At 42.9% G+C, this 23,577-nt stretch overlaps 2 protein-coding genes across 6 annotated transcripts in view; one reads left to right on the forward strand and one right to left on the reverse strand.

The window, feature by feature from the left end:
* The first annotated feature begins 3,357 nt into the window (after window positions 1-3,357).
* LOC115596451 (leucine-rich glioma-inactivated protein 1-like) lies at window positions 3,358-9,929 on the forward strand. Its single transcript, XM_030441573.1, has 8 exons — window positions 3,358-4,111; window positions 4,332-4,403; window positions 4,933-5,004; window positions 5,098-5,169; window positions 6,010-6,081; window positions 6,494-6,663; window positions 6,751-6,915; window positions 8,160-9,929. Exons 1-8 carry the CDS (start codon window positions 3,915-3,917, stop codon window positions 8,975-8,977), a joined length of 1,638 nt encoding a protein of 545 aa, XP_030297433.1. The 5' UTR covers window positions 3,358-3,914; the 3' UTR covers window positions 8,978-9,929.
* A 157-nt stretch (window positions 9,930-10,086) lies between these two features.
* Window positions 10,087-23,577, reverse strand: part of mark1 (MAP/microtubule affinity-regulating kinase 1) — a 36,658-nt gene continuing 23,167 nt past the window's right edge. The window contains exons 7-18 of one of the 5 annotated variants that reach the window (XM_030441568.1): window positions 21,240-21,296; window positions 20,843-21,079; window positions 19,333-19,452; window positions 17,305-17,404; window positions 17,106-17,218; window positions 16,817-17,018; window positions 15,393-15,574; window positions 15,103-15,197; window positions 14,827-14,967; window positions 14,447-14,698; window positions 11,912-11,956; window positions 10,087-11,789 (exon numbers count right to left, since the gene is read on the reverse strand). In XM_030441568.1, coding sequence (XP_030297428.1) covers window positions 11,444-11,789; window positions 11,912-11,956; window positions 14,447-14,698; window positions 14,827-14,967; window positions 15,103-15,197; window positions 15,393-15,574; window positions 16,817-17,018; window positions 17,106-17,218; window positions 17,305-17,404; window positions 19,333-19,452; window positions 20,843-21,079; window positions 21,240-21,296 — 1,890 coding nt within the window. In that variant the 3' untranslated portion in view covers window positions 10,087-11,443. The other 4 variants (XM_030441571.1, XM_030441570.1, XM_030441569.1 and 1 more) reach the window with 4 other exon arrangements.

Below are 23,577 nucleotides of genomic sequence, written 5' to 3' on the forward strand. Positions count from 1 at the left end.
TTGTTAGAATATTACTTTGGTCAAAAAAAAAACAAAAAAAAAAGTCTCCAAAACAAACAGTGCTTGAATAAAAATATCTGATATCAAATATACTTAAGTCTTAAAAGTACACACACATTTACATGTATACATGTACTGAATACTAACAGTCGACAAATTTCTGGCCTTTCCGACTATCGGATCAGATAATCAGCATTTTTCTGATTGTAGGAATCAGTATTTTCATCCGATTGCAGAGAAAATACATCTCCTTCAAAATGATTCTGAGGTGGCATGCTATCTGTAAAGTAACTGAGAACTAGCAAGGCTATGAAAAAAAAAAAAATAAAAATTTAAAAAAAAATGTAGTGGAGTAAAAAGGACACCATTTGCCTCCAAGACGTCGTAGAGTGGAAGTGTACTGTAAATTAGCAGAAAACGATAATACTCAAGTAAAGCATAAGTACCTCAAGTACAGTGCTTGAGTAAATGGACTTGGTAACATTCCATCACTGTTTATAACCATAACTATTCAATATAATTATTTGTGAAAATAATTTAGAAATTCACAATGCAAGATAAAGCTTTTTAGCTCCTAGTGTGGGTATGAATTATAGATTTTATTTTTTATTTTTTAAACTAGGGAGGGATCAGTTTAAATCATGAAGCAAGAGCTCCTCTTCATCAGGTGGAAACTACTTTGAAGAACTGAGAGCACATAAATCAGTCCACCTCTGACAGGCTCTACCTTGGCTCTCCGTTTCCCTCTAGTGGGGTGGTCAGTCCATCGAGGAAGGCAGTCTGGCAGAGTAGCACTTTGTTGACGTACAATCAGCCTGTGATTTAACAACCAGTTCACACTCATATACACCTTTATGTTTATATTGTTCTTACTGCTTTTGTTGCGTATATTTTTAATGCATATTTCCCCGTTGTAGGACTAATAAAAGGAGTATATTATCTCATCTTACCTCCTAAGCTTGGTCTTGGGGTGTATTCTCAGCACAGACACAGCTGAAAGATCATAGAAATATAATTAGATTATATCACAGGCAGCAGTGTGTCTATATGATCCTCTCGCTCTTCGGGGACGACACAGTGCTACGATGCCTTGCAATGATTCAGTCAAGAATTGAGTATTTATCGTGCATCTTACAGATTATTGAACCAAGACCAAATTTACAGAGTGGGCTGACTGAAAAAGGCAGAATAAAAAAATTTGACTTCTTAAGCAACACGGACGGCGGCATGGATTCATCGATACGGGGCACATTTAGGCTGTTTCAGAGTACGGTCCAGGCCATAAATTCTAACTTGCACAAACCTCTGTGAGATGAAGGATCAAAGAGCCAGGCAGACTTGGCCCACATTGTCAGGTTGGGGTTTTAAGGGGAAAACCATGGATAAAGGAGGTGGACCCAAATGCAGTTAGACAGGAGGCAAGATGAGGGAAAAACAAAAGGCGAGCTTTATTCTTAAAGCTGAAGTCCACAAAAAAAAGAAAGCAAGGCAAAGTAGCAACAAAAACAGCAAGACAAATCAAAAAAATGCAAAATGCAAAACTCAAGTCCAAAAACACATACCGTGGGGAACAAGGAACAAACAGGAGCAGGCGCATGAACGGGAGCATGGACGCAGACAGAGGCTGACAAATACAATGATTGGACAAGGAGTGAAGGGAAAACACAGACTAAATACACAGACACTGACGACAAGACGAGGAACAGGTGAGGTGGACCGACAGGTGAGATAACGAGGGGAAAGCAAGGATGAGAACACTGACAGACAGAGGGAGACAGAGGGAAGAACATAGGAGACACTTAAAGGACACATGAGGACATGGAAAATCAAAACACAAGACACAAGACATGTTACAAAGACATGGAAATCAAACACAAGAAACCACAAGACAAAACCAGACAGAACACAACGAACATGAACCTACAGTCATGACACACATATTCTAATAGAGACTAGCAGCTCTCTGCTATTAGGTGATGTGGACAGAGGGCCGGCAGGTTAAGAAGAGGGTTGCATTTTGGTCGTTTTGCTAACAAGGGGGATGGCATCCTCCCTCATATGGCCCAAAACATATCAAAAAGAGAGTGTGTGCTTCGGAAATCATCCTGAAAACATTCCTTTGTGGCCATAGAGGCATATCAGTGAGGTCCTTGACTGTGATAGAGCCACATAATGCTAGAAAAACGATACCACAAATCTGTATCTATACTAAAAATCGATCAACAACAGTGAGAAACTCCGGACTCAGCCATGGATAGAGCGGTGGTCAGATACTTGCTGGACAGTGTCCATTCTGTTCGGGGATGAATGATGGCATTTATGAGGCACAGACACGACCTATCATCTTGCGGCACAACAATAATATCCAGTGTTCTCCATCTGGTCCAAAAGCTGCTGACGAAAAAAAAGACATTTGTGACTTTTCTGTTCCTTCCAGCTTCTCCTTGTTTCACAATCCACTTCTGTACATTTCCTCTGAGAACTAAGCAGCCTCGAGAGTATCTCCCTCACTGGTAAATAATACATTTATTCTCCCTCCCTTCCCTGCGAAACTGTAAATCAGCAGCCAAGAAACAGCTCCCGGAGCGTGACCCTTGACCCTTAGTGCCCTGCTTTCATTTTTATGGGCGGCATTGTATTAGATGTCAGATGGTGTAATCACATCACAGTGACTGAAGGTCCAGTGCAGTATGTATTTATTCAGAGACCTTTTGCAACCAGCTGCACATGTTTCTTCCCAGCAGAGTGTGACGCATGCTGCTCTGCCAGGCACACTGAGTAAACAAATTCATCTTACAACTCTGGAGGGATCTGAGAAATTAGATGATGGAGGACAGGTCCTCGTAGGGCGCCTTTGTCGTGTCTGGCACAGCAGAGGAGAGCATCGCAATAAAACTGTGGGGGCAGTAATTTATAGCTATAAAACGGACAAAAACAGGAAAGCAGTGGCGTTTTTTTTTTTTTTTTTTTTTTTAAAGGAGTCAAATAAAAATGATGTCATGTAGAAGGCAGGATGAGAGAAGATATATGTCCTTTGTTTGTGAGGGGTGTGAGGGGGATGGGGTTTATTTGACTCAGGCAGAGCAGATGTCAGGATGACAGGAGGGCTTCCCCACACCCCTCCATCACACATTCTGCATCCAGCAGTCGCCATGGCAACCGCGCGCAAACCAGGAACTAAAATCAAAAATGAGAGAGAAAAAAGGGGGGGTTTGGTGGGAAAACTGGACACGAGGTTATGATTGTAATGGAATTAATGACACACCGCTCTGTGAAGGCAGGATGTTGCAACACTACAGCTGTATTTCCATGATGAACAATTAATTTTCTTCGGGTTTCCCACCCGCTTCCCGCATAGAAAGCCCGTGTGCGTCTGCGCCACAGGCTGCGATCCGCTGGCTCATGTCAGGGCTTCATTTTTTCTCCAGCTGATTCACCCCCCCTCCCAAAAAAAAAAAAAAAATCACACCAGTTCTTTGCCTATTGGGCGGCATCTTCCAGGAGCTCGACACGGAGAGAGTGTGGCGGCGTTTGCTGAAATCATAGGCGTGGTTTTGGATGGAGATGCTCCGTCTGCTCCCGCTGGGATCCCCACCTGCCGTCACACCGCGTTTGTCACCGAGCCAGCTGGTACTTTCCTGAGCGCAGCGCGCATTTGATCAGATTCGTATTTCTGTCACAGGGGATGTTGGTCTGTATGGGGGTGTAGTGTAATTACAGCGCGGAGGACTTACGGGGCGCCAGGTTTTAATCATCTCTGGAGCGGCGGTGGCGGCGGCGCACGGCGGAGATAAACAAGAGCGGACAGCGCGTCGCTTCGGCCTCCAGGCAGCAGCAGCAGCAGCTCCTCGGCGGTGGGAAAGGAAGCGCGGCGGAGACCCTGGTTCATGTGCAGGGCTGTTTGACGCGCAGGGATGGAAAATACACTCAAGATGCCCAAAAGATCTCCGTGGCTCGGCTTGCTTGCAGTGGCGTCTGTTTTACTTATAGTGGACAGCAAGAGAGCCAGGCAGCCCCGCTGTCCTGCATCATGTATATGTACCAAAGATAACGCGCTGTGCGAGAGGGCAGGACTGATCCCTCGCAGCTTTCCCCCCGATGTCATATCACTGTAAGTCATATTTATTATTCTTTATTAACAAATTCCTAACCAGCGCTCTCCGTGGACGAGATGTAGGCTGCAGAACATACTGTGTTCTATCTGCGTGGATTTCTCTGCTTCTGCTTCTGCTGCACAGTCATGCATGCCCAAGGATTGGACCAACTGTTTTCAATGCTTTAAAGCTGATCAGTACACGTCTGTGTGTCTGTGTGTCCCTTCCTCCCCGCAGATCATTCGTCAAGTCCGAATTCACTGAGATCCCGAAGGAGAGCTTCATCCACACGCCTGCCCTGCATCTCCTGTGAGAAATCTCTCTCTCTCTTTTTGTTCTTCAGTCTTTGTTACATGCTGTCAGTCCCCCTAGTGAGGTGATCAACGCCATGTTTAATGTCCAGGACATCTCCCCTCAGCTGAAGCTGCATACTGTAATGGACTGGAGGTAGCCTATTGCTATCAAGGGGGAGCTGGAACAATGATTATTCTTACTTAATGATTTCTCTTTTCATAGCATGGTGGATTATCCTCTCTCTAATCTATCTGTCCATGCTGTGCACCAGAGCTATGAGGATCCCTCTTTTAGAAGAGGGGAATCCCCTTCACTCCTGTCTCATGGGGTGGAGGATTGACCGATTGCCTCAAAACAAACGTGTGAGACCACAGAAATCCTAACAGAGCATTGATCCTTGTGTTTGATGTGTTTGGGCTGCTGTAGTGGGGAAAGAGGTGGGGGCTTTCTATCACATGTCCACTGCTTCCAGCATGCAGCTGCTAATGTGGGACATCAGCTTGTTGTTATCCAATAGTGAAATGTTATGGATCTCTCTGCACAGCCTCTTCACAGCCAACAACCTGGAATCTATAAACGAGGACGCGTTCCTTGGTCTTCCTCATCTCGAGTATCTGTGAGTAGACGCGTATGTTGTCTCTGAAAGGCGAGATTAGCCCCTCCAGTCTTCGTCCTCACGCTTGTGTTCGACGCCTTTTTTTCCCTTCAGGTTCATCGAAAACAACCAAATCAAGTCGATTTCACCGACTGCTTTCCGAGGACTGAAAACCTTAGTGCACCTGTGAGTATATGCAAGAAATAGAGCTATTCTTCATCAAAAGTGGTACATGGTGATGTATTTCCAGACTTGAAATCTCATTGCTGATGGGCGCAAGAGAGAGAGTGAGAGAATGTAAAGAAGCGTCATGATAGTTTTGTGCCAGTGGAAAGGGTTGTAAGCACTCTCCAGGTGCAGGGAAGCATTGTTCCAGCGAAATGCTGACAAAGTTTATTGCACAACACTTACACAGACATTTCCTCAGACACGGTGCAGCGAAATCCTGCCACCTTCACAGCCAACCCAAAACGTGAAAGCATAAGGCCCAACATCTGAAGATTTTGTTAAACAGACATGAACAAGTGGACTAAAACCAAGAATCAAAGAGCGGTGTCGAGCGTGAACACGAGACAGACAGATGTCCTGATGTGTTTATGTTAACTTTCCGAGAAAACTAAGAAACGAAACTGCAACAACGTTCTCTCCAGCGGTATCTCCTTTTTTCCTCATTTTTGTGGCAGAGAAAGCCATAAAATGGCTGAGGAGGCAGCTCTAAAAATAGCTTAATGTTTCCTCAAACTCACAATAAGCAGTGTTCCTGCCTTCTGTCTCCAGGGTGGCAATATGGTGCCAAAGCTCCTTAACAGATATCTTTATATCTCACTGCGAGGAAACACTGTGCGACCACATACATGTTCAGATTTTATGAAGAAACGCTGGAACTTCCTCTCGCAAACGGTGGAAAATGTGAATCATTATCACTTCATGGCATGAAGGGTCGGAAGGATTGGATGAGGTCCACTGAATAGATCACAAAATATGAACAATCAGTAGTAGATGTGACCAACTCTTCCTCTTTTTCAGGAGTCTGGCCTACAATAATCTGGACACTCTGCCCAAAGATTTGTTCAAGGGTCTTGAGGCTTTGACGAAAGTGTAAGTATGAATTTGAATCCTGCAGAGATCAATTGCATCGTGTTACATAACTAAAAGCATAATGCGAGCTATCGTGGCCAATGAGTTCTTCTATATATAGAGCACTGTATCATTATTCCACTTCAGCCAAGGCTTGAAAAATGTGTGGGCGGTGCTTTCAATGCCATTAAAATTACATGTGGCAGCGAAGGAGAGAGATAGTTTGCCATCTATCACCTAGTGATATGTTCAGCTCTCCTTTATAGTCCTACTTGATATTAATGAGAGCACGGTGTGAAGCTGCAAGGGCCAGAGAGCAAAGCCAGCTGTCATACTTTAGTGTCTGCAGAAAACATCCATTCAAAAAGCTGAGAGCATTCCTGTCAGCCTTTTAAGGGATTTGGGATTTACTTTGCTGGTTTTGTCCCCTCAGAGACCTGCGAGGGAACCAGTTCACCTGCGACTGTAAACTGAAGTGGTTGGTGGAGTGGATATACAGTACCAATGCTACAGTGGATCAGATTTATTGTAAAGGGCCGGCCTCACAGCTGGACAAGAAGATCAACGATCTTGCGCCGCAGTCCTTTGACTGCATCACTACAGGTGGAGTACTGCTAGTGTTTTTTTTCTTACAATCATGGCAGCTTCTCCTGAGTTTTTAATCTAATTAATAGTGCGTCTCGATCACAGAGTTTGCTTCCTACCAGTCCCTGAAGTTTGAATCCATATCGGTGGAGGCGTTTTCCTTTGGAAATGATCAGTATGTGGTGTTTGCTCAGCCCTTCATTGGGAAATGCAGCTTCCTAGAGTGGGATCATGTGGAGATGGTCTTCAGGAACTATGACGATATTGACAGTGAGTAAAGTCGTAGTAGGCCGATCAGCCACAACAATAAAACCACTGACAGGTGAAGTGAAAGCATTGTTGTTAAAATCCAATGTTCTGTTGGGAAACACTTGACACACATCACCCACCCATACCATGTTGCAATAGATAATGTGCCCTGCCATAATGCAACAACTCAGGAATGGTCCTAAGAACGAGACAGAGACAGTCCTCAAATCCTCAAAATTCTCTAGATCCCAATCAGATGGAGCTGTGCCGGTCATGTCCAATCAGTGGAGACCCCACCGCGGACTGGACTTGTCTCTGACCTGTTGTGGCATGGACACAAGACCTCTGGGGTTGTCCTGTGGTGACTAGCACCAGGGCATTGGCGGCAGAACTTTTGAGTCCTATGAGTTGTGAAGTGAGGCCTCAGTGGCTTGGACTTCTTCTGGCACCTCTAATGGGTGCTTGATTGGGTTTTGATTTGGGAAATTTGAAGGCCTTGACCTTTTTGTTATATTCCTCCCACCACTCCAAACACAGTTGAGAATCAGGCACATCCCCTTCACGGCAACGGCACTTCCTTATGGCAGTAGCATTCCCAGAAGGACAATAGCCCCCCCCCCCCCCCCCTTCAAACACTGCACAGGAATGGCCCAAGGAACATGACATAGAGCTGAAGATCAACTTGGCCTCCAAAGGCCCCAGATCTCTAGCATCCGTGGGACATACAGGAAGAAATCCATTCCATGGAGGCCCCACATTGCAATCCACAGGACTCAAAGATTTGCTTTCAATGTGCTAATGCCAAGCAACACAGGACCCCCTCCCAGAGGTCCTTCTACCATGCCTCGACAGGTCAGAGCCCAGTCCAATCTACAATGGGGCCTTCATGAATCGGACGTTTTCCTTGGGCCATTGATCAGTTTTTGTGGTGATGCAGTGCACACTGTCTTGCTGTGGTGCTCACTGCCATCAGGGAGTGCCGTTGCCATGAGGGTTTCAACTTGGTCTGCAACAGTGTGTGTGTCAAATTGCATCCACATAAATGTCTGCCCTGAACAGAACATTGCATTGTCACAAAATGATCAGTGTTATTCACTTCACCTCTTAGTCCTTTTAGTGCTGTGACTGATCGTTGTATACTATAATGTGGTTGTGAATGGGAAGTGAGTCTTAACAGAAGGAGGTGTGATTAGAAGATGAACCACTAGATGGAGACATGACAAACTTTAACTCTCTCGATTTTATCCCTCCTCTCTCCTCACCAGGCACATGCACAGTGATATGCAAGCCTCTGGTCATTGACAACCAGCTCTTTATCATCGTGGCTCAGCTGTTTGGCGGCTCACACATCTATAAGCGCGACACCTCTGCCAACAAATTCATCAAGCTCCAAGGCATTGACATCCTCACAATACGAAAACCAAATGATGTTGAGACGTTCCGCATCGACGGAGAATCCTTCTTCGTCATAGCAGACAGCTCCAAGGCCGGTTCCACCACCATCTACAAGTGGAACGGCAATGGCTTCTACTCTCACCAATCACTCCACCAGTGGTACCGGGACACGGATGTGGAGTACATGGAGATCTCTTCCAAACCTCACCTGATCCTGTCCAGCAGCTCCCAGAGGCCAGTCATCTACCAGTGGAACAAAGGCACCAAGCTGTTTGACAGACGCACCGACATCCCAGAGATGGAGGACGTCTACGCTGTAAAGCATTTTCAGGACAAGACAGATCTCTTCATCTGTCTGACGCGATTCATCGGCGACTCCAAAGTGATGCGCTGGGATGGGGCCCTCTTCAGAGAGTTGCAGACCATGCCCTCTCGGGGCTCCATGGTGTTCCAGCCCTTCTCTGTGGGCAGCTGGCAGTACGCCATCCTGGGCAGCGATTACTCTTTCACCCAGGTGTACCGCTGGGATGCCAAGAAGGGCGAGTTTGTCCATTTCCAGGAGTTGAACATCCAGGCGCCGAGGGCCTTCTCTCCAGTCTCCATAGACAACCGACAGTTCCTGCTAGCCACAAGTTTCAAAGGAAAGACTCAGATTTATGAGCACCTGGTCATTGATCTGAGCAACTGAGTGATTGTTTTCTTGACTGATTGTTTGAGTGCGTAGAGATGGCTGTTGCAGCAGATCCGGTGCGGAACAACACTGAAAGTTGATCCTAACTTGAGCAAGGCAGGCATTACTCGTTTTTTTCCAATGTTTCCAATGCCATCTGTGCATTGTCCACGTAAAGCTAAATGCATGCATCTCAACCAAATATATTTGTCTGAGATGCATGGTGAGCTCAATGCATGCCTTTCAAGTTAGGATTAGATCCAATATGTTGTTAAGACATTAGTGCATGACCTCCCACAGGCCATCCCATCCTGATGAATGCAGCATCCACGCTCATTAATCCATTAACTCTCGCATTGGCCAGTAGGTTATTTTTCTGTGTTCAGCTTTTCATGTGATTCAGCAATGTTTATACATTTGTAATCTCATATATTTATCTACAGAAAAGTAATAACGAAATGGTACTTTTTAACCTATTAACACGTTTAACTGAACAAACCTGCCAAAATGAAATGTTTACAAATTTTTTCTGTCTTTCCACTTGTATGCTACGAGATTTGTAAATGAAGCTTTTGTAAGTTTAAGAGGGACCACACCAGTTAGATACATATTTGTTAAGGAGAATGATTTAAAATTGTGTTTATAATTTCGAAAATATCAACAGAAATGTTGTGTGAGAGTCTACCTGTGAATCCTTGGGACTTACATTTTTATCGTTAATGGTTTTTAATGTTTAAAGTATTGAACAGTTTTTCATAAGAAGTATGGAAAACATTTTGGGCAAACTTGGAACTATTTTCACACTCAAAGGAACTGAAATGAAAACTGAGGCTATTGTTCATAGTGCTTTACCTTTGACTAACGTGCAAAATACATCAATTGTGTCATGACTAGGATTAAGTTATCGACTGATATCATGCTATTAAGAGTCAATAAAGGTTTACATTATTAAATGTTGCATCTCATATGAGCACTGGTGTAGCATGACATTGTTTCAGTGTAAGATGCTGACACCTGGTCTTCAAAGCAAAACAACACACGCTATAACACATCTACTTCGTTGCTTGAGGGAAACTGTCATCTTGAAGTTAGTTGTGTAATTCAGAAATTAAATAAAAATAAATACAAACAAATAAAATCCTTTTTATTTTCTCCAACAAAGTGCACGCCTCAATTCTACAAAGCAGCACATTACAATGTAATGGAATAAATACAATAAAATCCGCTGAATTAAAAAAAAGAAAAAAAAAAGAAAAGAAAAACACAAGCAAGGAGATACACAAGTACCTGCATAATCACACCGGTGGCAGGACTAAATCAGGTTCTTTAGAAAGGCTCCACCAGACAAACTGCCTCTTTCATGGTGATTGTTTGACTTTTTCATGCATCTTCAGTCCTTTGGATAAAGATGTCCTCTCCTCCGCTTTCTAAAGGAAACCAATTTAAACCCTGCTTTTTTGTAATTGAGGACTACCAAACTAACACGAAAGAAATACAGGTGCATACTCTCATGTTCATACACATCACCCTGGAAAACTTGTGCAACTGCAGCAGGATATCCAAATCACCTTCCTTCTGCTGAGAGAAAATAAAGTGAACACATTTTCAGTTTTAACTGAATTTACTACTCAAGTCTATGTGGTGCAACGTAGTGTTTTTTTTCCGTAGGCAAATAAAATATAAAATAAAAGGCAAGGGACCACATCCCTTAATATTCAACAAAATAATTTAGTGCTCTTTAAATAAAATTAAAAACACTATTTTCATATGGTGGCTCTTAAAAAAAAACAACCAAAAATAACCTCACAGACCGAAAGGAGAATGTTAAGAGACATCAATTATATTAGGAAAGAACTCAAATCCCATGAAAAAAGACAGTATTGACAATATAATTCTGTACAGAACGTAAAATCAATATACAATACAGTACCTGCAGATGTTATGCATACAGTACAATTCTCTTTTTACATAGTTTTAGTATGGACTCCAGCCTGATCTATATACTGACTTAACACAGGAGGAAAAGCGGCTATTTTAGCTTTCAGTAATTTTAATGGTTATTCAGCGAGGAGAGTAGATCTTGTAGTAGGCGTTTTAGAAAAAGAGATTGAAAACATTATTGCAGGATGGTCATCTTCAGTTGCATACTGCATGTGTTACATGAATGTGTCCTATGACGAGGAGCAGCGGGCTGATGAGAGAGACAGAGGGCCGGACGGAAGAAAATAAAGGGGCGGGGTTGGGTTTAGCTGTTTTTGCTATCTCTCCATCACAGAGGCTAAAACCTTGCGACATCTCTCTGATCCACTACCCTGTACAGTACATTCGTGGCCAGTATTGCACGTTACCAGCCAAGTCCACCCTGATTCTGAGCGGCGAGGATCTTCAGTGCTGAATTTTTGTCCTGTATGTCAACACTAATCCAGTGATGAGATGAGACCGTAACCAGAGCTCACCAAAGACTGACTGGGACTCCATCTGCTGTCACAGTTTGAGCTCATTGGCAATTTTGCAGGCGATATTCTTAAAGGCGATGGACGTGCCCGATATCCTCTTGAAGCGCACGCCGTTGAGCGAAAGGCGGGGCAGCTTGCACACTTCCATCTCCCATTGGACCAGGTTGTCCTGGCGAGCATCGCCGTGGACACAGAAGAGCAGGAAGCGTTCGCGCTGCTCGTAATCGCAGCTGTTGGCATCCAGAACCTTTCGGATCTCCCTCATCATCTCGGCGGGCTCCATGGAGGAGGTGGTCTTCATGCTCCAGGTGAAACGCAGCGAGCGGGGCTTGGAGTCTCGGCTGCCTTCCTCCTTCGTGTCACCTGACGCACTTCTACAACAGGAGAAGAAGACAAAAGACAGGAAGAGCAGAAAGAGAAGTGGAGAGAGATGATGAAGGAGCCAGAGTTTTGTTACAGGCTCTTTGTGTCATCTGCATCTACATCAATTACTCACCTTGGTGTTTCTGTCCTGGCACTGGCCTCTCCTTCACTAGGCACCCTGAAATAAATCAGGAAAACACGGTTACTGCCACAGGCTGATGTCAACCAGGCTCCCCCCACCCACTACCAAAACCACCCCCATCATCACTGGACACAGAGAGGGATGTCAGGCATCATGCCAGGAGAGAATCCACAGTCCTGGGTATCAGGGTTCAGCACACAAAGAGGTGACTTCTTGAGGCACGTAGCTCCTTTACAATAACCAAATGCATCATCCCATCTACTGTACTGTACGCTACCTTTCCTTAATCCCCACTGATCTGTAAGGCGTGCTTCTAAATCTTTGATTCAGCCTCTGTAATTTGCCTGATCTTTTCTCTTAAGCTCCGCATGAGGACGGGGGGAGAGTAAGGAGAGGCAAAGCAGCCTGAGAAGCAGATATCGTGGCTTAGCTTAGTAGAGAATAGCTGGTGAGCTGTGAGGTTTGTTCCACGAGGCAGTGGGCACAAGGGTAGGAAATACACGGCATAACAAGGGTGTCAGTATAGGCAAGGGTGTGGTGTAGTTGGCAAGTACGTAAGGGGGGTTAAGGAAACATGGGCCAAGGTCATAAAAGTGGGCACAGAGAGGTTTATATGTTTTCTGGGGGGGGGACAGGTGCAGCAAGCTTTGTGTTCTCCTACCTCCGGGTTGACCTGAAAGACAGAGCTCTATGCAGGGAGAAAAGGAGAGAAAGCTGTGAGCCTCGACCAGATGGGCCAGCGTGAAGTTGACACAAGGAGCTAGCTGCTGTAAGGATGAGGAGGTTCCATCCTTTTCTTTTCACACTGACAGCAAAGGGTAACAGTGTGGATGTATCATAAGCTACCTAAGGACTGGGAACTGATAGGGAGTGCACCTGTTCTAAAGCGGCAGGGAGAGTGTGTGATGCTTTCTTTTGTTTTCACTGCTGAAAAAGGGTACAGACATTAATCTGACCACAGTATGCCTTTCCTAAATTGTATGATTTTCTAAGCCTGGCCAAAAACAGACAAATCCATGGGTGCCTCTGCGTGCACTTTGAAGGGAAGCAGAATATCACAACAAACTCAGGATATCGAAGGGATCATCATCTATTTGAATACTGTAACAAGGAGCATTAGCCAATTATCAAATACTTCACTAGTTTATAATCAAATGCTATCTATGTTTAACTATCCCTATATGCATGCTAATTTTACCATACTAAACTCAGAAAATGAGTCTGACCATAGCAAATGTTTTACCTCCTACACATCCACATGTCAGCTGCTGACGTTTGCATTTAGCTCATTTAGCTCAGCCAAAGTGCAGCCTCGAAGAGCTGAGAGCTTTGCAGACTCTTAATCTTGTTTCATACTCTTAGAATACATAAGCAATTTATATATTAGAGATAAGATATTGAGTGCATTAAGCTAACTGTTGTGGGTAAAGAGAAAGTGGATATAGTTAATTAATAATAAAAGCATAATTATAGAAAAAATATCGATTACCACATTAGGCGCCATCTATGCGCTGTGGTAAAATCTTGATGTTTTGCGGTGGCCAGACCAAAGCTTAGCCTATAATGGCCTATATTTATCTTAATGCTAGATTTGAACCCATGTGTTACTGGTCAAATCTCGGGCCTGGTGTAACCTGTGTGGTGACATTTAGTGAGTTTGTTGTTGGAACATGTGAGACAGTGAGTACCAGCGTGCTGCCGCAGCCACAAAAATTGCTGTTCAAGGAATAAAGTATCCAGACAGGCTCAGGTTGCAGCAGAAGAGTCACTGAAAGGCTTCTTATTGTGTTTGCTGCGATCGATGAGAAATTAAAAAGTCCCTGTTCGTGGCAGGATATCTTACAGCATTCTTCACAGCCGATTTGGTCCCGATTGTGAAAAGCTAGTTACCAGCTAGAAGCCAGGGTCCGCAAAGGTAATATATGCAATGATGATATCAGGCTTCACAGGTACGGTAAGAAAAGAAACCTTGTATGTATTTAAGAAGTGGATTATATGATTTATCGTGTCATGCTTTGATTTCTTTGATTTTATCTGGTTTTTGCGACATGTCTAATATTACATTTTTCGCCCCAATGTTTCACCCAAGTCTGCGCCGGTGTTAACAACCGTTTGTCAGACCAGTCTATATTGGAATTTCTCTCATTTTAACCGACACAGTAGTTGTTTCAACTGGCAGTCACTGTGATTTGTAATAAGCAGGGATCACTGCTAATTTTAACGTCTAACGAACCTTCAGACAGACTGCAGAGAAATAAAACAGCATCCATGAGTTTGTGTGAGTGAGCGGGAAAAGAACGATTCTATCAAAACCGGACCATCCCTCTAAAAATCTCACACATACAGGTTATTAAGTCACCCAGACAGTATAAAGCATCTTATTTTGTGGTTTTTGAGAGAGTTAAGACTTCAACATGTATTTCACTATCCCTGCCAAAGGTGGAGTTAATACCTTTTACATATCCTTAACTGTTAGGTGCAAGAAGTGTTAGTGAATCATTTGTGCAGCCGTTTGTTTTCACCGACCTGCGGACAAACTTTGAGGTGATCTTGCTGATGATCCCGGTGGAGGTGCCCCTGCGTTGCTGAGCGAGAGCCCCTGTATCATGGGACAGCGTTGGTGAAGCCGGGGGGCCGTTGTAGGTAGCGCTGCGCCGGTCTCTGAGCTGAGCTCCGTGGAAGGTGCTGCGGCTGGTGGTGCCGCGGGGGAAGCGGTTCTTCTCTGGGGTGCTAATACTGTGTGCGGACGGAGATGTGGAGGGACCCCGAGGAGAAGAGCTGCAACGTGAACAACACGTATGTTAGCAGGTTCGCTAAATGTACTGCAATTACTTTGTCAGCACTACAGTCTGACTTTCACAAGCCACAGTTATTCTAGATGGCGACATGTGGATCAGGCCGCTCACCTGGCTTTAAGCTCTGTGTTGTCATCGATCGGGGGCAGTGTGCTTTTTGAAGGATGCCCTGACGATGACATGGACTTGGTGTGACGGGGTCGTGTGGAGCTGATCGCAGTCGATGGGGTGCTACCTGACACCTCGGTTAAACTGAGGACCAAGATGCAGATATTTTTCCCAAAAACAGGTCATTTCTATGCAGAGATTTATACGATGTGCATTAAAATGTCTTGAACAAGACTAAAACAACTGAAAGTAACTGTGGTTATCTGTGAACGTGTTTACCTGCTGTCTTTGCCATTGGGAATAGCTGAATAGCGGTCAGTAGAGGATCGTTCACACACATATGTGTTCCTACGAGTCATTGATCCATTAGTCTGCTTGTGGAAAGAGACGCCAAAACATGTTAATGCATTTTATACAGAGCATTTGTGAAAGAATGCAACAAAAATTAGGCAAAACAATGTAAATTTCCCTTTTTCTTACACTCCAGACGCAGCTGCATCTATTTCTCTATGTTCATGTAGTGTCCCTATGTAGACATTTGTGAGCAATCATATCCTGTGCTTCCTCACCCCCACAGCACTTGTAGTTTTCTTCCTCTCCTGCACCCCCAGTGGTGAAGCGGGAACGTCTCCTTTCGAGGTGCTGAGCTCCAGCCGGCGTGCTCCGTCCCACTCCTCCCTGTGGTCACTTTCCACACTCAGGGCCTGGCCACGCTTCGTATATGACACCGCCGGGGGCACAGACGGACCCACTGAGAGAGACACATATGAGAACATACTTACATCATTTTCCAAACATGCTATCATTTCAACAGCTCCAATATCGGGAACTTTTTGACAGAAATGACAGTGACTACGTTTCCATGCACACAAATATTCCACCATTATTCTGAATGTGATAATATTCGACAGAGGTCATGTATGCAGCATGATCTGCTTAATTAGACCATAATCCGTATATAGCATTTCCAAAAAATACTTGTGGGATAGGCTGATGTAATTCAGGTTTTAAATAGAACATCTAGCACCTAAAACTGTCTATTCTGTGCGTTGCCTAACCAAAATTTTGCAAGGCTATGGCAAAGATGCATTAAGCAAAAGAAAAGAAAAGAAACAGAACAAAACACCAACTTTTAAACAAAATAAAAGACTTGGATATTATCATGCAGCAATGATGAGCTTTTCAAGAAGCTGGTTCAATGAATGTAATGGAGAAACTGTGTTTGTTTATCTGAGTATGTACGACTCTAAACGGGAACACATTAGCAAAATAATAATTTTCATTAGTCATGTCAACAGCTTGGAAGGAATACTGTTATTTTGTGTTTAAACAGGTCAAAGTGGAATATTTTGTGCATATAAACGCAGTCATTGCCTTCGTTACAGTAACATCAAGCAAAGCCACTCAAAGCCAGGATTCAGACATTATTCAGTCCAACAAAACACACTGCAAACACATTTCCAATAAGTCGTACAACTACAGAAGCCAAGGTGAGCAGATACACAGCAGAGCAATTCCCCTCCTCATGCTTTGAGATGCTGTTACTGAGGGAGCTGCAGGAAGGCAGCCAGCCAGCAGATGGCACCAGACACAACGGTCCCACATGACATGGGAGGAAGCTGCTACAAAACCAGTGCAGTGTTGAGGTTGAGTCACTAATTTGTAGCAAATATGAAAATTAAAATGGAGCTAGGTTAGAACATGTCTTCATACCTTAACAATACATTTCAGAGGAATTAAATGTGCTTTTATCGTTCTATTTATCATTCCTGAGAATGAAAGAAACTTTGCTTTTCTAAAGCTTTACCAGCCTCAATCAGCCATTTAAGAATACAACTGGGGCTGGTCATGCTTGAGTGCCTTGCTCAGAGGAATATCAGCACAGTGAACAGTATCTATCATTGACTAATCCTCAGTGACTAAGAGCAGCTTCCCCCTACACAGCACGCAGCCACCAGCACTCTCAGAGCTGGGAAGAACGAGGTTACTTTACTTGGCTTCTCTACGACACCACCACCACCACCACCATCATCATCCCCACCATGATCACTGTAGCGGCGCTGCTTCTGATTGGCCGAGATGCTGCGCGTGACCTTGGGATGGGCGGGAGAAATGCTGGAGCTGTTGTTGATGTCACTGGTCGGTCGCTGGCGCTGCCCCAGGACGCTGTTAGTCAGGGGCTCGCTCCCCTCGAACTGATATGTAGAGACATGGGATGAGTGGTCACATGACATAAAGCGTTAACTACTCGTGATAATGTCGAAGATGACGAACAGACAAACCTCTGGAGCTTTTCTGCCCAGCAGCAGGTAGGTGGCCATGACATCATCGTACTTCTGGGCTTGTAGAGAGTCTGTGATCTCATCTTTAGGGAAGCCCATTGTCACCATGAGCTCTGATGGCGGCAACATAAATCATACAGTGAGTACACTGGACAAGACATTAACAGTGACATCTACAGACACATACAGTCAGACATACCTATTCTGGATGAATCACTGAAGTCCGCCTCCGGCTCGATGTAAGGTTTTAGCTCCTCCTCCTCGTGACCCACATTCATCCAATGGTCTTTCATGATTTGCTAACAAAGAGAACAGGACAATTAGATCCCCTGTGCTGTATGTTCCGGGGCAGTTGTTTCAACTGCAAAATTTAATCCTGACTGCCATCTGTTAATTATACAACATTGGATAAAGTGAGTTCACATAAAAGTGAGATTTAATGTTGAAGATGGAGAATTAAAATAACTTAAACCATGGTCTGTGTAGGTGCTCACTTAACCATGGTTATACGGACACCTCTGGAGCTCCTCAAGTAGTTCCAATTATTGACTTTGAATCCTTGAATTGTCAGCTTTCTGGCTCACATCAGAGCCGAATGGTTCAATGAGCTGAGCGGACTAGTTTGTCTCTCGTTGCTAAGACGATTTAAGGTACGTCCTATTTACTGGAGTAATGATCAACGTTTCCACTGCATAAGAACCTTAATTGATTATAATGATTGTTCCAGCTACAGACCGAATCATCGTGTCATTGCTTTACCAACAACAGTCACTTCCAGGTAGAAAAGTGTTGGTTTGCATTTAAGAGATATGAAAAACTGGCAAACTTAACTGTAACAGATACGTAGTTAAACATGTCGGTCCTACCTTCCTGACGTTTCTGCTGAGATTATTTCATTTATTTTATTTCTCTGTGGATGTCTTGGTTATCTACACAACAGAGAAATCTTATGCTAACTACTATTTGGCCATTTTGTCTGTGGAAAATTAGATCTCCAACCTAATGTTGATGTAAGGGAATTCTTATTAATGAGATTCAGTGCATCAAACATGCATTCCAGATGAATCAGATGTATGAGATGTATGCACTTTGAAATATCTTCATGGAGAAAGATAAACTGTGTGGAAGCTAGCGTGTGGTGCAGCAGATTTTGTATTTGGTCTACAACTGAAAATCTGAGGTGCTGCCAGGTAAAAACGCTATATTGTGATCGCAAAACACGTGAAAAATACACATTAGAAATCTTGTGTTTCTCTTTGGCCACGGTATAAGCAAGATACCATGTGTCTATTATCAGAATGGAATGAATGGATTACGTGGAGGGCACAACTGTCCGACGTGTTGACCTTACTCAGTGCCATTTCAAATACATTTGAGTGCATGGATTATAATGTGTACAGCTGAATGATGTTTTGCTGTGTTTTAGCAGTCCTAGTTAGCACTGTGTTAGTTATGTAGGTTCGCTCTTATATCATCTGGTGCCTGTGCGTCACGTCAAATGCACCAAGAGGATTTTATTCCTCATCCTGTAATCTTTCAAGGCAAGTGTAGACAATACAGGTTTGGGGTACTGTTTGCCTTGCTAGCCTTATTCCTGATGATTAATCTGTTTTGTGATTGTAATGTGTGTAATGGGAGAGAACAGGTTACTTCTTTGTGAAATCTTTCTGATCACAACTTCAGCTCGGGCTGGACAACAGTGTGATCCATTGTTATTATTGGTGGAGAAATCTTTACTATTGAACTTCGGCCTGGTTCTGAGCACAGGGGTGGTATTGACTCTGGACAGGCTGAGTGTGAATTAAACTGACAGCTATTTATTGTTTGTTATGCACAGGAGAACAAGCTACAACCATGCCTAATTGCATGGATGCAGTGAGAGTCCGGGGCATAATGATTTTGATAAATTAATCAAGTTTTATTTCTTACAGCGCTTCTACACATTCCATTTATTATTTCTAAAGGCTTTCATCAAATAATTACGTAAGACCACTCTTTGATCTGTAATGAATAATGTTTCCGAATCTCCACCCGACGAGACTGTAAATTGAACCGTTCGTTCACAATTAACAACAGCAGCAATTATGTGCCTTCACATGACGCACAGCAATCAGGCTCCAAATCGTTAGGACTTTCTGCTCGACTGCACGCGGCCTGCTGTGCAAAAACTTTTCTGAATGGAGAGCAAATAACTGTGAAGATGCAACAATGCAAGCGGTGGAAATACCTCCAAACTGCCTCGTTTGACTGGGTTGAGCACAAGTAGTTTCTTCAGCAGGTTTTCACAGTCTGTGGACATGTAGAAAGGAATACGGTACTTTCCCCGCAGGACCCTCTCCCTCAGCTCCTACACACCAGGCAGACGGAGAAGAAACCAAATGAGTTAATTAGCACCAAAAATGAGCATGAAACGAGCAACAAACAACATTATCATCGTGCAGAGTTGTTGTGAATATATGTGAATATGTTAGCAAACAGTTGCCTATTTGCCGTTACTAAGAGCTTGATTATTTTTGCAAGCTAGTCGCTTACTGTATTTGTCTGCTGTTAAATGCTTGTAGTGTGAAGACAGTATGAGTGCGTTTTTTTGCTATGAACAGAGAAGGTGCCCTGCAGAGTTTGACGGAACCTGAAGAGTCCTTTCACCACCTCCATGAGAAACCCCTTTCACATAAAACCCAGTCCATATGATCAATTATTCATGGAAAAGTATTGGTAACTGCAGGCAATAGATCGCTCAGACCTGCTATGAACATGAATTAAAAATTACTATTTCCACTTTTTCTTGACCTTCTGGCTTCATTGCAGCACGAAAAAATATTTCCAGAACTTTATTAAATCAGGGTGGATGAATCTGTACAATGTTTTTTTCTTCAAATAACCCAGTTGGAGGTTGACACCAGAAAACATCCGAAGTCAGTTAGAATAGCCTGAGTTTAAGAAACCAAGCTTCAGCACTTCACAGCATTCTTCAATTTACTTTGGCCTTTGCTGTCTGCTAAACAGATTTATTTATATATTTTGATAAATAAAAAATGTCTCAGAGAAGCATTTATTATTACTTTTACTATTGGGACTACCAATTCATTTTTTTCTTCCCACAGAGGCAGCTGTGTCCTTTCATACTTTGTATGGGAAGAGGTAAAAAAAGTAAAAAGATACATGAATAAAAAGATATAAACGACGTGTTATTTGATTGTCTAAAGGCAAAAGTGTTTACACCTACCCTTAAGAACTACAAAGTGGGCAGTCTGAAATGCTGCACACTTTCAGAAACTCTCCCCTCAAAGGCATTTGTGGTGTTGCACGTGTTTGCACACACTCAGTTAATTGTGTGAAAAATAAATATATAGAACTTGGGGGTGAAATTCAAACCCAGTCGTCTTACACACTTTGGCACACTTGGCCAGTGGCTGTGTGAAATGCTTGAGAGATTGTCTACAGGACATGGGTTTCAGACCAGTGTAACTGAATAAACTGAGAACAATTAGACTTCTGTTTAAAAAAGAGTACAGTGCAATGAACTTCCCGAAAAAAGACATGCTTGAAATATGAGTACTAAAAAACGTAACAAGCAGAGCGATCACAAACTGCAGACTTAATATGAGGATGATTAGTGGCTTATAGGAAGAAACAATATCAAATGTGAACAACAAGAGCAAGACTGCTGCGAAACAGATCACCTTCTCATGCTGTGTAACCATACAAACATAGTGAGAACAACAACAGGTGCACACCTTTAGGTTTTGCCCGTCAAAGGGCAGCGATCCGCTAACCAGTGTGTAGAGAATGACCCCGAGGCTCCAGACGTCCACTTCTGGTCCATCGTACTTCTTTCCCTGGAAGAGCTCCGGTGCAGCGTACGGCGGGGAGCCACAGAAGGTGTCCAGCTTGCTGCCCACAGTGAACTCATTACTGAAGCCAAAGTCGGCTATCTTGATGTTCATATCAGCGTCTAACAACAGGTTCTCCGCCTGAGGTGGTGAGAGATGGAGCAGATCATCATGTGGATTGTCAAGGTCTCAACGCTGACAGATTATGAGTGATTATAGAGAGTTTTTCCCCAAGATACACCTGAGAGATACAGATGGCTCTCAGTAGAAATCAGATATCAGAGCGCGTTTAGATCCTCACCTTTAGATCCCGGTGTACTATCCTCCTCTGGTGACAATACTGCACTGCAGACACAATCTGAAACACAAAGACACACACACACGTCATAAGACACTACCGGCTATATTAGGCGTAATAGTAACAAAGAATACTTACTGTGTACACTGTTTTTCAGAGGAGTAGCTAGAGTTTCTTTAAAAAAGTATAGAAAATACAGAAGTAGATGTATAAAAATGTACAAAAGACATACAAAAACAAAGATCAAAATAGGGCTTTTTTCTAAAGCTATAAACCATTTATTCTTAAAAATAAAAGCATTTTGCTTGAAAAATAACGAAATGAATAATCCATTTTCAGAATAACTGCTGTTTAACACTATGGTTTACTTGAAATTGTTGGGTATTAGCTGCTAAACAAGGAAGATTGCATTCATGCATACAAGGCATCATGTTAGCTTACGTCAGCAAGACTGTTTAGCATCAAAGCAAAATGTAAATGTTGGACTTTTTCACAGATAAAAGGAACAACTTAAAAACTACTCAGGTTCACTTTCAGTGTGGCAGGAGAATTTTAATTATGTCCTCTATGACCAAAAGAACACAGTTAAAGTTGAAGACGTTTCACCTCTCAAGAGGTTTCCTCAGTTCTGACTTCCCTCCGCTGACATCTTAACAACCATTCACACATTGGCTCACCTAGTCCTAGCTACCCACATGAAGGCTGGTTGGATCGACGACCCACAAGTGGTCCTAACAACTCTCAAAGTCAGAGGTTACACGTGTAAGGACACTTCCACACAGACTTTAAAAGTCTGCAGCTCCCCTCAAGTTAGTTAGAACTGAAGAAGCCTCTTGGATGAGAGATGAAACATCTTCATCAAACTGAAACAAGCCCAGTTGCCTATGATACAGCACTTAGAATGGAAGAGTAATGTTTTGAAAAATGTTATTTAAGTTATGTAAAGTAAAAATTAACTTTACAACAGTCTTATTAAAGTAAAGCAGACAGTTACCTTGAGCAAAACTATGGATTTGTTTAGGTTTGTACATAATAATGTAAGTACACAACCAAACAAAATAAATAACAAATGTCTCGGCATTTTAGACATTTTAATACAGAAATGTTACATATTTTATCTTTACGTAATAACCGACTAATGCATGAATCATGCTGATTTAATACATGTTTAAATATATTGATATGCAACCAAATCAGTTGGGTTCCAGTTATGTAAAACTTCTTTTCGGATCAATATATATGCTCAACCTCTCTGAAAGCAGATATCTTTTTAATCAAACTAACCTACATAACATATCTTTAATGTAGATGACTTGATGCATATCCCATACCTGCCAACATTAGGCTGTGAAAAAGAGGGAGTTTTTCTGGGGAATCGGCATATGGCCTACCCTCATATCACCCTACGCAAAAAGCTTCTTAAAATAACATAAAAATGTCTTTTCATTAGTCTTAAAGTAAAAGTTTACAGTGAAATAAATTACATACAAAATCTAGCCTACAAAAAGTTATCAATGGTCCAAATCCAAAATTTATATCACAAATATATCTTAAAGTGTGTGTATAAAGGAGCAATGGTAACCAGGTAGACCTTTCAAAAAGAAGCAGGGGAAGTATAAAGTGATGCAGGAGGCAAGAGGACGAGCAAGTGAGACAGGAAGCAAAAGTCAATAAAGGGGAAGGTCTCGTAAAAAGTGGAGTGAAATTTGGAAGCGTATTTATTCCTCTAAGGACCCGTGTCATACATTTTCAGCTACAAACTGAGTGGAGCCTCTGGGTTGCCAGGTACCACAGCACACATCCCACTCAGGAACTGAGAAACACCAGTGTGTTTTGTATCACTACAAAATCACAGAACTAACAGGAGAAATTACTAGTTCGGAGCTCGATGGGGGAAGGATTAAAAATAGGGAAACTCGTGTGAACATTGGGAGTGTTGGCAGGAATGATATTAATCATTGTATGAAATAACTCTAATTTAAAACTGATGATCTATTAACTGTAAACTAATCACATAACGTCACATTAACTTCATCAATGTGTTAATGGTGAGCAACAGGAATACATACACCTTACATGAAATCATATTTGATTCATGTATTAGAAAAGCAGTACTTAAGTACATGATTTGTACCCTTGTTGCACAGGGTTCTCGTAATCTTTATCTGAGGTTTATGAGCTGCACTTTCATGCCAGTGAATGTTGTGATTTTACAGGCCCAAACGTACTCAAGCCAAAGTCCCTGTGATTGTGTGACAGTGGGCAGTTGCTATGACAGTTGACAGAGAAATTTCACCAACATATGCAAGAAATAGCTACAACATCAACCAAACAGAAAACC

The sequence above is a fragment of the Sparus aurata genome, chromosome 15, assembly GCF_900880675.1.
Source record: "Sparus aurata chromosome 15, fSpaAur1.1, whole genome shotgun sequence".
In the NCBI taxonomy this organism is placed as follows: domain Eukaryota; kingdom Metazoa; phylum Chordata; class Actinopteri; order Spariformes; family Sparidae; genus Sparus; species Sparus aurata.